Source organism: Plectropomus leopardus, chromosome 12 (assembly GCF_026936395.1).
Source record: "Plectropomus leopardus strain MGB_pleo_1.0 chromosome 12, ASM2693639v1, whole genome shotgun sequence".
NCBI lineage: Eukaryota > Metazoa > Chordata > Actinopteri > Perciformes > Serranidae > Plectropomus > Plectropomus leopardus.
In genome coordinates, this window is record NC_142187.1 from 14,814,886 (window position 1) to 14,832,100 (window position 17,215).

The following is a 17,215-nucleotide window of genomic DNA, read 5'->3' on the forward strand; positions in this document are numbered from 1 at the left end:
TAGAATGGGAATAAATACTATTTTATTGGAATATTTATTTTAATTTTTAGCACTTTTCCCCAGGCAATTTACTTGTGTGCTTTTTACACGTTTTTTGGCTGGTTTTCAGAAAAAAATCTGAACAAAAAAAAACTTTTTTTTTAAGACCAATTTCTTGCTAATTTTTGGGTCATTTATTGTTAAGTTGCTAATGCCTCATTTCTGTTTAAAATTAAAACATAAATAAAAAATAAAGACATTTTTCTCAGTTCCAAAGGGTTGGTAAACATCAACTGTATTTATCATAGGGCTAGACAATATATTGATAATATGTCAATATAATGATGTGAGACTGGATATCGCCTTAGAATTTAAATATCATACTATTGTAAGGTGTTTTTTTCTGGTTTTAAAGGCAGCATTACAGTAAAGTGATGTAATTTTATGACTTTATCAGACTTTTAATGACTTATTAGTAGTATAGTAGTCATTATATTCAGATTAATAATGATTATTTATTGCAAAAAATAATTGCTTTAATATTTTATTACAACAAAACTGTTGTAATATCAATACTGAAGTTCACTGAACAATAATTTAAAAGCAACACTTGTGCTATTATTACCATTTTTTCACAGGTTTAAGTTAAAAATGAATGAAAATTAAGTTCTCGGGGAACAGCTCCGCTGGACATTTCTACAATCAGCATGCCAGTGACACACTCCATCAAAACTTGGGACATCTGTGGCATTGTGTTGTGTCATAAAACTCTACATTTTAGAGTGGCATTTTATTGTGACTATCCCAAGAGTGTAGTTATGATGTTGTTTCACCCTTTGAAACCTGGACCGACATCAGTGCTGCATTCAGATGCCTTTCACAAGCATTTAAACCCTTGAAACCTTTGAAAATTGGCTTGATTTGGAAAAAGGCAATCAGCAACTTGGCAAAAAATGCACAGCAAATTACAAAATTGATTTCTGTCCAAAACAAGGTTAAAAAAATTATCAGCAACTTGGCATGAATGTCCTGCAAATGTAAAGAAATGAGTAAAATGTGACAATTACAACAAAATTACAAACGTCTTTAAAAAGACGGGAGGATTATTTGAAAATTATCACGCAAAAATAGTGAAAAATGTCCCTAAAACTATATTTTCAATCATAATACTTTAATATTTAAACTGTTTTACAGAAAAATGTAACATAGATCAAATATAAATTTTCAGTACTTTTTAAGGTTACTTTCTTGTTTGTTTGAGGGTTTTTGTGGGGGTTTTTCTTCACTTTTTTGAATATTTTCAGGTAATTTTCTTGTAACTTTTTACACATTTTTTGGGTCATTTCTTGTTAAGTTGCTCATTGCTGTCTCACCATAAACCAATTTGCTCAGGTTTCAAAAGGTTAATCAGCATTTTGATACACCACAAGTCAGGTGGAGGGATTTTCTTGTAAAAGGAAAGGACATTTTTTTTCACAAATTTTTTTTAAGGGTTATTTTTTGGGGGGCTTTTTGCTTTTAAACAGCATATAATGTGAAAGGGGGAGAGAAAGGGGAAGGCCTACAGTAAAGGGAGACACAGCTTTTAAACATGGGGTGCCCGCTCTACCAGGTGTACTACTGGGCACCAAATTTGTGACCAAAAACTGAGAGACATATATCTGTTGAGAACATTAAAAAGTCTTAGACCTTTCTTTGAAATCTGAGAAAAATGGGAGCAAAAACCAAAGTGTTGCATTTAAGTTTTTGTTCAGTGTATTTGGTCAAAAATATCCTTACATTTTTTCTCCAAAACGTCCAGCCCTAATTTATCAGTATATATAATAACTGCATGCCTGTTTTCTACCTATTGACATGTGCTGTCCTCACTCATGTATGCCAAGAAGCAAATCCATTTGCAGCTCCGCACAAGTCAAGCGTATGCAGGGGCGTACTCTCTGGCGGCAATAAAAATACAAAATATTCCCAGTATGAATAAATTTATTTTCATTGTGTATTAGAAAATAGTGCCACCTGGCACCCTGTTGCGAGCCTGTTAGTTGAGAATCACTGATATACGCTGATGATATGATGAGAAATTGTAACATGACCTCATACAAACCAGTGTTAAATAATGGCACTAATTCAAATAAATACTTTTTCAAAATGCAGTCTGGTTTAATTCCACACCGAAGAAACTATCAAGAGTACATTTAGATTCCCTGATTGTAGGAAGATTTATGTAACTCGGTAGTGCAACACGGCCTGATTAGCGCCACATTGAATCTACCTCAGGTCTGAGTACAATTCGGCTCCATTCCAGCTACCGCCCTCTTGTTTCAGATTTGTTGTATGGCACTCTTCCAAGTCATTTATACTGCAGTTATTGAAAGCATAGCCGACATTATTTATTCAATGTGGTAACAGGTCCAGCTCCTTCCTCTGATAGCTTGTCACCCATCAGAATAAAATAACAGCTGCACGACGGAGTTGAAAATACGTTGGTGCATAAGTTTGGTGTGTTAGCAAAACTCCAGTGAAAACTACAGTAGATTTGTTCTTCCTCCAGACTTTTATGCAAAGTGGGTGCTCTTAATACAATCTGATTGATGCATGAGTTCATCTTAACCTAAAAAGATTCATATAATACTTTGTCTCTTGTAAATTCTCTGAATACATCCTTTAACTCTGGTACTGAGTGTGCTGAAGGCCTTTGTTGGCACTGACGAGGTTTGACCAGCCCACAGGTTTGTTTTTTTTTTGTTGTTTTTTTTGGCTGGCTTTTCAATCAAAATGTCTTCAGGTATCAAGTTATACAAAACAAATGCTATTCTGAAACTTTTTAAAGACAGTTTCTCTCTCACACTCTCATGCAATAAGATCTACATAAGGATGCAGGATGCAGTTCTCGTTGTGGTCTAATACCTCTGTGGTACGTCTAAAAACAGCGTTCCTTGTTTGCTAAAAAGCAGGCAGAACTCTTTAATGCAGTCCAAAACTTGTCGAGGGCCAAAAAAAAAGCCTCGATGCAATCCGGGCCCTTGACACTAGTTTATTGTAGACTTCCAATCTGACACCACGCTGTGTCAGATCCAAGATGTAATATCCACTCTGGCTCGTTATAATGGTCCACTTAAATCTTTCGGGAGTAAAGAGCCACTGGCATCTTGAGCACACAGAAACCATCAGTTCTCTCCTCTCTGATCGGCTTCAGGACTTCATCACCTCCATACCTCCTTTTCCTGCCAGAGGGAACAATTACACTTTCGTCTGTGCAACCATTTGACCCTCTTATTTTGGCGGTATCACCACGAGTGGCGCCCCTCTCCGTGGCCTCCACATTAGCACTTGGGCATCGTTGGCATTTGGCCTCCCCAGAGCATTGGGGGGAATGGGCTCCTGATAGTTGAGGATGTGTGGCTGCTCCTGGTAGGGACGGCCCACCAATGAGGCCCGAGAACCCAGAGGCATGTCAGGGTCCACTGCGATGTCCACCCGCATCCGCCACCGCACCGTCTGCAACACGATGCGCTCCTGGAAGAGGGTAATGTCAATGGAACAGGTCGCCCTAAAATCAAACATACCTATTTTGCCTCTTACCTATCGTGTTATTTATCAGGACTGTTTTGGTGCCAGTTTCCAAGTGTTGAAGAAATCAGCCAGTGTAATGGTACTAGATGGCACTCAGCTCAAGGTGACCAAAAAATACACTTAAAAAACTCAACAGCAATGTCTCTTTTCATAAATCATGACCCGCTTACTCAAGATAATCCACAGACCTCGTTGTGAGTAGTTTAATGTGGGAACTATTTTCTTTCTCCAACTGTATCACTGCACAGCAGGACGTGTGCATTGACTGCTAGCTCCTTTAGCACCACTGAGGGATAATGCGACAGTTCAGCCGAGGAAGACGCCATTAATATTTACATCTTGCTCTGTCACAAGCCTCTGGTACAGTTGACAGGTGTAGTTTGGTAGAAATAAAAATAGTTCCAACATGAAACATGAACAACAAGGTCTGTGGATTATCTTGAGTAACTGGGTCATGATTTCTGGAAAGAGACATTGCTGTTGAGTTTTTCAAATGTCTTCTAGCACCACAAGCCGACTGCCATCTAGCTCAATTATATTAGAGAGAAGGAAGACACCTCAATGATCGATATCTCCAACACTCTGCAACTCACACTAAAACGATCTAAAAAAATAGTGCTGCGGGTGAGAGGAAACATATGTTCACATGATTGTGGGGTAAACTGTCCCCTTAATATGGTCGATATTGTGTATATGCGTATTTTTGGTGCAGTCTTTTAAGTATATGAGGAGTGTTTTGTTAAAGCTTGAGTTGATTGTGAATTAGGTCCACTGCTGTTCATAGATAATGTGCATCCTTAGAAATGGTGTTTTACTTTATTTTTGGTTAAATGTAGTTTTATCTTAACCAACACAGAAGAAAGTTTTGCTAAAATACAGAATTTTAACGCCAGTTTTCAGTCCGCAGACATGTATGTTCTTAAGCTGCTATCAACATTTAGCCAACAGTGACAAAAACAAGCCCTCTATAGGAGCCTAAAACCCTCTTCCACAAAGACACGAATACACATTGATACACATTTTAAGTTAGACTGACTCCTGATGGGCCGTTGCAGGGGCTTTAATCTGAGAGTGGAAGGCGATGATGAGGTACTTTGTAACTTAACGCCAGAAAGGAAAAGTGCAGGGGGGATGTGATTACATCAGTCAGCCTGTGTGTGTAATGCTAGAGCAGTCTCTATAGATGTACAGCTGGTGTTTTTCATTTAAACTGGACAAAACATATATCTGTGACTGTGACAACACTGGAGACAGAACACAATGTTATTAAGATTTGACGCAAGAGGGAACAAACGGTTTCATCTCCAGCGTTATTGCTGTGTCCTACCTTGGTGACGGAGTTCATGGCCACCAGCCAGGTGATGAAGCTCTGGTCCCGGGTGATATGGGTCAACATGGGAGTGTTGCTGTTGCTGATGGGCACTGCCCAGGTCACGCTGGGGTAGAAGTTATCGTTCATGCTGACTGTCAGTCGGGACGGTTTGGACGTGGGTCCGGTCAGGGTGACTGTCTCTGTGGTGTTGCCGTACCAGGGGTAGCTGACGCCGTCTGAGTCGCTGATGGCCTTGACCCGACCTTCTCGCAGCTCTGGTAACTCCCAGCTGGACCTGCGGCAGTGGACAGAGGAGGACAGGGTAAGCGGGTGACAGGATTTTTTTTGTTTGTTTTTTTGGCAGTGGCGGGTGCAGAAGAGAGGTGTGCACATCCAAACACTGACACACTGAGCTCACACAGTGGCAGAGTTAGGGGTCTGCTCTACACTGTAAACTCACAAGCTGATCTTACTTTTATAAATCTGAGGATCAGATTGCCTTGATAAAGGTAAATAAATGCAACTTTTAATTTTAATTGATGTTTAGTTCATACGTAATTAAGCTTACGTAAATTTTGGTTTTATTTATTTAATTTTGCGAAGTTGTTGCAACTTAAAAGTGACGAGTGATTGAACTTGTTCAACTTAAGTTTTTGCGGAAATCAAGTCCGACTTAACTGAGCGTGTGTTTTGCAAGTAGGCTGATGCTTGATTGAGTACTGATATTTGTGATAAAACGGTATGGCATGCAATCCTATTGAAATCTTAAGTAAAGTCAAAGAGAGAGGTTTATTTTGAATATTTATATATATTTTAAAAGGCTTCAAAGTGGATTTGTTTTGATTGTTATTTGTTTGTCACATACAGACACTGGTCTTGCCTCAAGATGCTCAGAATGGCCAATTGTTAAACTGAAAATAATCATGCAAACTAATAATTCTTTGTTGTGCTTGCTTTATTTATCAAATTCATTCAGTTTCCTAAATACTAGTAAATACAACTCTTTAGTTACGTCAGACTATCTTCAAATTAAGTTGCTTCACTTAGAAAAGCAAGTTAATCTCACTATTTATTTTGAATTTAACTTAACGAAATGAAGTAAAATAAAACTTTTTTTTTTTTTAAATAAAACTATATATAACAAATAGATATAAAGTCAACATGGTGTAAAAATAGTTTACTCAGCTTTTTCAAGGCAATCAGTTTCCTAGATTTTTTTTTTTTTTTTTAAGGAAGATCAACTTGGCAAATTTTACAGTGTACACTTACATGCCAATATCCCCATAGGTGTTGTAGAACTCCATCTGGGTACAAGCCTGGATCCAGCCCACCACCCAGGTCTCATTGCGGGGCACTGGTGGCATCACTACCCCTGCTGAGGCCCTGAAGTAAGGCGTCTTGTATCGGAGCACAATCGGCGAGTTCTCCTCAATGATGGTGGGACACTGGTCAATAGAGGCTGACACCTCATACACCACAATGTTCTCCCGTCTGATGCGAGGCTTGCATGCGATGCTCTGAATACAGCCCATAGTGCAGGCGGCAAGCAAAATGAGCAAAACCAGAGAAGAAGGGAACAAATGATACCTGGCCAGTATGCACATCAGTCCCCTCCGGGGTCCACCCTTGCCTGAAGAGTAGATCTAATCTTTTAATTGCCCATCATCACTGATTGGTTGGGGAGGGAAAAAGGAGAGAAAATGATGGGGAGTATCACAGTCACCATTGATTAAAAATAAAAGCATCCAGCATGATATTTTCAGGATGAGGTGAGAGCGCAGTGGGGCCTGGGGGGGAAGTATCACAGATCTCCGCAGCCTCCTCCCCCCGGTCTGCCTGCTGACTGCCGCACTGCCCTTGGCGCTCGTCCCCAGAAACTGCAATCCGGCCTCCCCTGGGCTGCTGCTGCGTGTCCGCCGTGCGTCCGGAGGCTCCTCTGATCCCTGTCGAGTCCACACGTCCGGCTGCACGTCGGTGCCCCTTGATCCTGCTGCTCTGCTCCCGGCTCTGCGCTGTCATGTCAGGTGGAGACAGGGCAGCCAGGTGCGTCAGAGGAGGGGGGCTGGATGCCTTTTGTTTGCTTGGCTCTCCTGTCTTAGCCCTACATTCGCGCGGCGCCCTCAAAAGACAAAATCTGCCTCTTCATCACCTTGACCTACATGAAAAGAAGCTTCATCACATGAAAGAGAGTGTGTCTCACAAAATAACATCAACGATTTTAATGTTTTCCTCGCAATGTGCTTCCATTCTTGGGGATGCATGAATGGTGCATCATGAATGGAGGCAGCGAGGCAACAGAAACGTGCAGAAAACAGTGACTATACCCAGCCGCCCGAGCGCCTCTCGGTTTCATCGTTTTGTGTCTTCGAGCTGGTGAGCATCGCGGACCGGAGAGCATCCTTTCTCCAGCCGCCTTGTTTAGTTTGGAGGTGCTGATGCTAGAGGGAGGCAGGGGAGGGGCGTCACCCGACCTCTGCATTGAAAAAAATAACAAGTGCAAACGACGCTGAAGTTAGCTTCAGATCCGTTGCTTCCGCTTCAGCAGTTAAGGGGAGAGTTAAGGGAAAAGAGACTTATTGCCTAGCGACGCATCCTCGGTTTATGTACCTCTTACTGTCGTAAAAGCATGTTTGACATTTAAGGTAAAGCCCCGACGCTGTCTGAAACTCACTCTCACATTTGTAAACCAATATTCTATTTGAGAAATGCAAAATTGCTTTTTTCACTTGTTGTTTCAAACAGCAATAGAAAAGTAACAATTACTCACATCTGTGTGGGTGTACATGCCATGATCCAGCAATCTGGATTGTCACCTAAAAGAGAAAGAAAGAATCATTCTAAAAATAATGTTTTTAATGACTTATCAACAATGAAATGAACAGGACTTGCAGGCATGCAAAAAAAAAAAAAAGTCTACAATAACTGTAGTTAATCCAGGATGCTAACATGAACGGACACTCACTTAATGTTTAATTGTAACATTACCTCATTTAGCTGAGAGGTTACTACACGCAATCAATGACATTATTTGTGGTGTAACGTAAACAGAGTTAAATAAATTCAATTTAATCACCTACCTTTGAACAAACAGCACACAGACGTCTAACGTTAACCAACGAATTATTGCAGTTTTGCTATCTACAAATCACACGCTTCGACCTAAACTTTTACCTGTTAACATTAACTTCAGCTAATGCTTTTCCCCATTGACTTACATCGGTAAAGAGATGTCTGTAAATCAGTGGATTGTTTTTGTGAGCCTCAAACCCCCAAAAAACAACTCATTTCAGTATCTCGATTTAAAATATCCATTTTGAAAACATTTGGAAAGGCTTACAGAGCAGCAAGATGAATTTTTTTAGACTGCCATTCAAAATAGCGAAACGCTAAACTGGAAGTTAGTCAAGTTCACACGTGCACAAGCGGCCGTCATAAGTCTCTAGTGCACATGTATCACAGGCCTGTAGATTGGTGTATTTTATACCCATAAAAAGAGCTGTTTTTGCTTCATGCATCAATGAGCAGCTATCATAGGAAAGAACAGGGCTTCATGCCACCCCTGTATAGGTCAATGTCCCACTTGGGCCCTATGCTTGGGCCACCCTAGTCTAAACAGTCTGGACACGCCACTGGTTTGACCTGTCTAAGTACAATGAGTTTTGATCTTAGCCTGGTATAAAGTGGTCAGCATGTGAAAAATAAGCGGTGAAATCTTCCTTTTTTGCGTTTTCACAAATAGAATAAAGGTTTCACAAATGTAAAAGTGGGTTTCAGACAGTGTCGGGGCTTTACCTTAATTGTCTAACATGCTTTCACAACAGTAAGCGGCGCAAAAAAGCCGAGGATGGGTCGCTAACATGGACTGTATATAAGGATATACAGTATACTGTATATAAAGATATATACAGGCTATGGTCTGTCAGCAGTACAAGTTTATTTACCTTAATTCCAGTCTGAAGCTAACTTCAGCGCCGTCAAGTGCAGGTGGGCGGGTCCACAGGCCTGCGTCACTCGTATCTGAAACTCCATTGGTCGCCGGAGTCAACAGCGGAAGTGGTGTCGTTTGTCTCATCGACTCTCTTCCCCGTACAGTGACACGCATCCACCGGTCAGATCGCCTCATTATTTTCCGTCCCCACCCCATCTGTAGCTGTCGGTGCCGGTTTATGATCTGCCGTTTGTTCGGTAACTTGTGTCAGAGCGTGCCGAGCTTGTTGAACCGGGCGTCGCTGATGATGAAGCCGCAGGTTGTGTTCGTGCTGGGCGGGCCTGGCGCCGGCAAAGGGACCCAGTGCTCCAAAATCGTGGAGGTAGGAGAGATGGCGAGAGAAAGGACAATGAGAACTGCTGACTTTGACAGTCGGGAGCTTGCATGTCGTGAAGAGAATGGTATTTAGTGGATTTTAGCGCCACTGTAGCTTTTAATAGCGCATTTTTAATGAGTAATGTCTAAATTTAATTGACTTCCGGTTGTCCTCTAAAATGAACCGGTGTTAGCAGCTAGCTGGTTAGCCACACAGGGTATGTGCTCCTCTGCAGCTCTGTGTGGGCATACAGGAGCTATAAAGTACTATTTTAACATGTTTTAATCATTCAGAAATTCCCAGTATTCATTTCTGAGTACTTGAAACGTGAGAAAATTGGCTTGATTTCTTTCACAAACATGGGAAGAAGGCAATTAGCAATTTAACAAGACATGGCCCAAATGTTAGCGAGAAATTAATTAAAAAACAAAAAAAAAATTAAACAATGACCTGATTGAAAAGATTAAAAAGACAAATAAGAGAGTAAAAAGCTACAACAAACGTCTGGATGAACAGGATAGATTAATATCTGCTTATTAGCTTCACACAGTACACAAAGCCAGAAGGAGGAGATAACCTGTTGACATTTGCTCTGTGTTGAAACTTTACCATTGACTCATCTGTGCAGTTGAGGTTATGTAATTATCAGTGGAAGTCTAAAGTGGGCTTGGTCACACCACCATCAAGTTTGAACAAACAGAAATAGACGGTGATGTAGACACTCACCGGCTAAGGAACTTACTACGTGGACAACCCATACAGGTGAAAGGTACAATGAGGCAAACTCCTGCATATGTAATTCTCCTTAACTTGTACTGCAAGTTTAAGAAATTGCTTCACCTGTATTTTCTCAAGGCTGTTTCAGTGTTTCTTAAAGTTAGTTAATTTGTTTTCACATACACAAAAATACAAAGTCATACACAATCAATCGAAATGTGATGGAGAGATGTCCAAAGTTTACACTGTAGCATAGTTTTATCAATTTGTTAGTATTATTTGGATGCCAGACAGATTAATTAACACAATCCAACACTGCCATTTTTTTGTTTTGGAAAATATTAGTTTAAACTAGTTGTGGAGTTAACCTGAATAACACGCGACTGCCACTACAAAAACGTCATTTGAAAAACAGCATCATCTCATTTATCAGTTAAATTTGTATGAAACCTAAATACACTCAAATCGAACAATTAAACATATAATCAAAAATAAAATCTCACACACCAAATGCCTACTAATTCAAAAGAAGAGTCCACAACTGAAAATTAAATTACCTTTAAATAAATCAATAAACAGAGGACTCTGTGAGTTCGGGTATGGATGCAGTTAAGATCCTTTCAGTTCACTTAAGCGCGTGTGTGTGTGTGTGTGCGTGCGTGCGTGTGTGTGGAGGTGGGGTCTGAGGAGGAGCCCTTTAACTTAGGGCAGAAAGTGATATAAATTGCTTATGAGAGTAGACTTATCTCACGGCAAAGTAGTCCACCGGTGCCTCCAAACAGGTTTAAGATGTAGATGAGGAGTCGCTGCCTCCCACCTGCTCCAGGGATCAGCACACCTCCAGAGGCCTTTGTGTCCAGAGAGCTTACACCATCCAGTCCTACCTACTGCTGGCTTTACTTTTGACTTTATGTTTTTAAGGCAGAGATGACCATAACCATGACCGTAATGAGCCACTGTCACTCTGTACTCCTCCATGATGCTTTTGTGAGCTGAGTTTCCCCTTCACCACGGCTCACAGGTGTGAGTCATTATGTCCTCTCGCTCCCCACCCTCCTCTCCTGTCAGGTTTTAAAGGGCTCTTCTGCACTTTTCTGTCCTTTCCCTCTTCCTACTTCAGCACAGGTAATCCATAAATATAACACTGAGGTGATCAAATAAAATCTTCGGTCAGTAATCCAGAAGTATAACAATAGAGATTACAAAATCAAACCTTTAACAGGGTTTTTGGAGAACGACGCCTGGATTAAGAATCCCAGTTAAGTTATTTCCATGGCTTAGGGAAATTTAATGTTTGTAAGCATGAGCTGCTCTCTCTCAAAGCAAGAAACACGAGCAGTAAGTCTCAAACTTGTGGTGTTGTCAAGTATAAAGTCTGGAGCTTCTCTAAAGGCGACGAACAAGACCGATTTTATGGATGCACAGAATGGTTTTGTTTTTGGTTTTTTTTTACCCAAATGGGCTTCGTTTTATCATAGTGTTCGCAGTCATGAAACAGAAAATGTAAAAGTATACTCAGAACATTCCCCCGGGTGCTCTCAGTGTCATCTGTAACATCTTTCCAAACTCATTGTCCGTTGGAGCAGCTGTGGACATTATTCCCCAGGGACATCATAAATTTGAGTTTTGCCACATTAGTTTTTGGATTTGGAAGAGAATTGCTCATGTTTACTGATATTTCTGGACTGTCTTTGACCACAGAAATAACATGTATGAAGTTTGAAAATGGACATAGTTCCCCTAGTTAGTACACAAGGATAATTAAGGATCCTGTGATTGTCACTCATCTGCTAAATTGTTATTAGTAATAAAACAATCAGTCTAAAAACTGTGCAGGTCAAGAGAGCATGGCTGATGCTAAGTATAGGGAAATAGTCCAGTAATCTGGGTCTGACAAGAAGTTATTTTTATAATCCAAAAGTTTGAAAAACCCTGAGTCTACTTAAGGATGCTGCTTTGATGTTTTTTCTGAAACTCATGAAAGCTCATGAAGCTGCAGCTCTACTGGGGCCCACTGTTGATTCTTTTGATGTGTTTGACTGAGACTGAGCGTCAAATGAGAGAGACGTTATAACTACTGTTCACCGATGTTCCCGGGTGTTGGCTGCCGTGCTTCAAGTGCGGCGGTTACGCCTGAATGGCAGCAAAACATAGAGGCCCCTTTCATTCAGCACACAAGGACCAACTTCTTCCTGGTCTGAGAGTGAGAGGACCTGAGCCTGTGTGTAAAGGCCGGCTTCTCAAAATTTAGATTCTTAGTCTTAACAGACACCTGCACCTTGACCTTTGATGATTAGTTTTGTCGTGATTTGCTTTAAGATATCACTGTCATCACACAAGATCAGCTGATCGTGTTAAAAATCTATATTTTTTGTGTATCTCAGAATTACAGCTACACCCATTTGTCAGCTGGAGACCTGCTGAGGGAAGAGCGAGCAAGAGACAAGTCAGATGTCGGACAGCTCATCGCCAATTTCATCAAGGAAGGAAAAATTGTCCCTGTGGAGATCACCATTAACTTACTTTGCAAGGTACGCACCAAACACAGGCTGTAGATCTGCTTTGTGTTGCTGAGCAAGAAATCAGATTGTGACTGGAGTCAGACAGTTTTCTTAAGTACCTGTTTGCAACTTAACTCAACTTTGTTTTGGTAAACAAGACTCAAGAGAGAACTTTCTGTAAAGAGTAAAAATTCATCTTTAACTGTGGTCAGATATTTTACAGCCTTTGTATGTGATTCTGTCAGCGCTGAAGCAAGATATTATTATTAGTACTGATTACATTGATACACAAAGTCGTTTCTTCTTACACAAAACATTGAGTGAATGATTCAAAGACATCACTTTAGGATTTAAGGTAACCGAAGCGTAATGCATTCACTTGAAAACAAAAAAAATTTGCCCTGTTGTATTATACTGCACAAGTTGTGTGTGAGTGTGTAAACGGATTTGATGTAGTTTTGCTGCCATTAACTGCAGTGTCCAAATAATAAGTAAATCTTTTTTTCGTTATCCTCACAAGTTTAAGGTAACATCACATGACCAATTGATATACAAAGTGTCAAGTACTTCTTTAGTGGGAGTGAGGGTGGTACAGAAATGAGTGGTATAGTATTGTACAAAAGGTAACTGGTATTTTGTGATTGGCACTTAACTTTGACACAAAAGACTAAACAATGAATAACAAGAAACAATCAGTAGATGCAACTCTGTTGTTTTTTTGTTTTGTTTTTTTTTTACTACAGTTAAAGGGTGTCAGATCCAAGACCATCTCTGACATGGATCGGTGTTAATGTTTGAACATCTAGAAAGTATTTTCAGTGCAAAAACATCATTTCACTATTTTGATCAGTCGGTCTGTAATCAGGTTCTTTGTCAATTGAACTAACGATTATCTCAGTAAAATCGTATTAGGAGTAAAATATTTCTGCGTTTCTGTTTTCATAAGGCAATGGAAGAGACGATGCAGAAAGATGAGAAGAAGTTCCGCTTCCTCATAGACGGTTTCCCCCGCAATGAGGACAACCTTGAGGGGTGGAACAGAGTCATGGACGGCAAAGCAGATGTTAAATTTGTGCTTTTCTTTGACTGCAGCAACGAGGTGCGTCATGGAAACCACAAGGCTAAAACCCTTTCAGCTGTTTTTAGACGCACACAGAGAACTCAGCTGATATCCTCAGAAACATTTTACACTGAGCGCACAATCTCTGCCTTTTTGTCCGCAGGTTTGCATCGACAGGTGTTTAGAGAGAGGGAAGGTCAGCGGACGCACAGATGACAACAGAGAGAGCTTGGCGAAAAGGTACAGTCCTGCAACGTGAACAAAATACATCGCTGTAGACTTTAACAGCACTGAACCCCAGAAGTATGTGCTGCTTTAAAGGGGACTTATAATGCTCATTTTCAGGTTCACACTTGTATTTTGGGTTACTACTAGAACATGTTTACATGCTTTAATGGTAAAAAAAACACTATATTTTGCTCATACTGTCTGTGCCGGAACACCTGTATTCACCCACTGCAACGCTCTGTTGTAGTGTTTGTCTCTTTAATTCCCCCCTTCCAAAAAAAGCCAAATCTGCTCTGATTGCTCAGCATTTCTGAGTCTTCCACATCTCAGTGTCTCTGCGCCGTCATTGCAGACGGGGAATGACTGCAACCGAGAAGTGAGAACTTTCTACCATCAAAATTCACAGATAAAAGCTTTTACTCACAGGAATAACTTGTACATACCATCACCTCATTTGAAACTTTTGCCAGCTTCAATATGAACCTCCGACACCGTTAAATTACATATATATAACAGAAAATACAAAAAAGCATGATATGTTCCCTTTTACCACTAACTGATATCATGAACTTGTGTATTTTTAAAACAAAGTCCAAGTGTACCCGATCTCAATAGATTTGTCTGACCTATTTAGCGAACTGTTGGATACCTGCATACATGTTTTTGGCCTAATTTGTGTCTCCTTTGAGTCCCCTGTGTCATCTGACCCTGATAACCAGGCATATTTTTCTTGCAGAATCCAAACCTACCTGCTTTCTACACGACCAATCATTGACCTGTATGCAAAACAAGGCAAGGTGCGCACTATAGACGCCTCTCGCTCTGTGGATGAGGTGAGTAAATACCATCGGCTTTAGTAAACATCTATGAGTGCCACCCTTAGATTTTGTGGGGGTGGAGCCTGGGAGGAGGTGTGCTAAACCTGTTTATCAGGGCAAACGAGCTCTTATCGAGAGATGTGATGGGTTTGATTACAGTGGCCAATGATTTTGTTTCATTTGTTTTCATTGCAGTTTGTAGATTGCGATTGGAAGAATTTGCATTAAATTGCATCAAATTTGCTTAAATTTGTTTAAGGCAGGTCGAGATTGGCTCGATGTGACAGAAGGACGGACCAAAAATTACAAAACAAAAAAGAAAGGAGTTTATCTGATAACAGGATTCACCAGATTTGTCAAGTCCTGTTATCAAGTGGTTTGTTCCATTTGCCACTCAGAATTGTATATTGCTCATTGTTAATTTTTTTCTTCTTTTTTTATGGATAAAACAAATCACACAAACAGTAATTGCATTACATGGTAATGTTTGTATTTTTCAACTTGGACCCTATATTTTGCCACGTGTTTGTAAATAAATGATTAATGGAGATCATTTTTGACGTTGGTTCAGTTTTGAATCTGGCTGCAATGTTAACATTTGGGGCATTTGGGCAATGTTGATTTATGCCCACTAAAAGTGCTTGTTCTTCGCCATTGACAGGCTCAGATTATTATTCAGATTATACGTGTCTGACAACATTTTCGAAAGGACCCTAAAGAGATAGACCTTTCTGTTAAAGAGTAATATCGCTTCTGTTTAACCAGAAACGGCCCTGAAATCATTATCAGCAAAGCTACCAGACTCCATTTGAATAAACTGTCATTTTAACGTATTTAGAGCCAGCATATTTTCACATTTAACTGGGTGAATTGATGGTTTATTTTAACCAAAAATAAGTTAGTGATTGTTGAAACAACTGAAATAAGATCCAAAATCGTTTTTGTGGGTTTTATTTTGTTTCAGTTGACTTTGAATGAAATGTATTTTAAGATTAGAAAATTACAGTTATTTAAATGGAGTCTGGTGGGCTTGCCCTGAAGGATTAGGATTGCTCAATACTGGGCCAGTTTCCAAAATTGTTGTCTCCATTATTCATTAAGACACAAAACCACGGCAAACCAGAGTCGATGTTGAAAAATACCAAAGTTTCCTTTTAACAAATGATAAGGAAAATAATTCCACGTTGTAGCCCTAATTCAGACGACATCCTTCAATTGAGGATTGGCACAAAATCTGTCTGATAATCTGACTGCGGGTGCTGAAATTCAGTCTCTGTTTCCTGACGAGTCCAAGTTTGCACACCTTTTTTCTCTCTTTCAGGTGTTTGCTGATGTCAAAGCCATCCTAGACAAAGAAGACTGAGTTTCCCCAGCGGCCAACAACATTCACTTACCTTTTTAAGTTTTCTTTTTATCAACAGCGAGTACACTATATAAGTTTATATATGTCCAATCATTTGACTTTTTACTTTTGGTTCATTTGTTTTCCATTTCTTTTGTAAAATGCTGCACTGTTTGTTTGTAATTGTGTGAACAATGTAAGATATGAATGAGAAGTAGAGTTGCATAGCAGCTTCTTGTGATTAACTAGTTCATGCTCTGAGGAGCTCACCGCTCGTCTTTCATCATAGTATGAGGCCTTTGCATAGGAACACAACGTTTTGTTAACTTAGATAGACACTTGCTTGTCAATCAAAGACACGTCTAGTAGTGGAAATCAAAAATACAAAAACGTTAAATATCACTTAAGTCTTCAGATTATCATGTCTTCGGAAGCAGTCATAATGCTTCAGACTAAATAGTTTGACCTGATGACGATAGACCGAGATTGATTTATGACTGACAGGATAGTCAATAGCCTCTGAATAAAATGCATTAAACGTCTGTCTCGTGTTTAATGGACATCTCTACAGGGACACGACGAGTTATCAGGTGTGCTTCTGTGACCCATTTGTCCATTAGTATTTGACATTGTACCAAAATGCAATGTTCTTCATCACATTTATGACAGCTGGGACTAATCATAGAGAAAACATGAAGATATAAATGAACTTTTGTTGAATCTGTACTGTATCTGCTTGAAGGAGGGAGGGGATAAAACTGAAAAGCAAAAAACATGACTTTTTTCTTTTTTTTGCTCAATTAATCAAGAATATTTAGTCAATACTGTGTGAAGGTTACCCATTTATTACAGTATGTGCTTTGTAGTCATTTGTCTTTGCATATTTAACTTTATAATTTTAGTGTTGTAATTCAATTCTTTACTAGATTCGGATCAAGTTATTAAACTGCTGCTCAATATTTTATAAATTCAAAACCCCTTATGTGCCAACAGGTGGCGCTATACATCACTGTTTTCCCAGGGTTTCAGTTATATATATATATATATATATATAGATAGATAGATAGATAATTAATGGGTACATAGATAATTGTGTAATTTACTTCTACAAATCTACATATACTTGTATATCGACATTTCTGCTTTTATTTCAGTATTTATATGTATTTTCTAGTAAAGTTAAGTATTTATTTCAGCTTTAATTTTGAAATGTAAGTTATCTACTAAGAAGAAAATGTAATTCACAACATAATTCACTGTTAATGTTTTATTTATTCATGTAATTATTGACGAATAAGGCAATAAGACAATTTTGTCCTCCGTAGATTTGCGTGAATCGACTGGCAAACTAAAACATCTGTGCTCTTTTTTTTTTTTTTTAATC

The 17,215-nt window shown here is 39.5% G+C and overlaps 2 protein-coding genes across 3 annotated transcripts; one reads left to right on the top strand and one right to left on the bottom strand.

The window, feature by feature from the left end:
• Window positions 1-130: 130 nt before the first annotated feature.
• On the bottom strand, window positions 131-8,939 carry fam78ba (family with sequence similarity 78 member Ba). 2 transcript variants are annotated; one of them, XM_042498182.2, is made up of 6 exons: window positions 8,803-8,939; window positions 7,629-7,674; window positions 7,186-7,334; window positions 6,131-7,016; window positions 4,877-5,156; window positions 131-3,492 (listed from the first exon to the last, which is right to left on the bottom strand). In XM_042498182.2, exons 4-6 carry the CDS (start codon window positions 6,463-6,465, stop codon window positions 3,250-3,252), a joined length of 858 nt encoding a protein of 285 aa, XP_042354116.1. In that variant the 5' UTR covers window positions 6,466-7,016; window positions 7,186-7,334; window positions 7,629-7,674; window positions 8,803-8,939; the 3' UTR covers window positions 131-3,249. The 2 variants fall into 2 exon arrangements, with proteins under 2 accessions (XP_042354116.1, XP_042354115.1); XM_042498181.2 differs by having other exon boundaries at window positions 6,131-7,031.
• On the top strand, window positions 8,906-16,609 carry cmpk1 (cytidine/uridine monophosphate kinase 1). Its single transcript, XM_042498183.2, has 6 exons — window positions 8,906-9,171; window positions 12,267-12,413; window positions 13,330-13,482; window positions 13,607-13,683; window positions 14,408-14,504; window positions 15,811-16,609. Exons 1-6 carry the CDS (start codon window positions 9,028-9,030, stop codon window positions 15,850-15,852), a joined length of 660 nt encoding a protein of 219 aa, XP_042354117.1. The 5' UTR covers window positions 8,906-9,027; the 3' UTR covers window positions 15,853-16,609.
• Window positions 16,610-17,215: the final 606 nt, after the last annotated feature.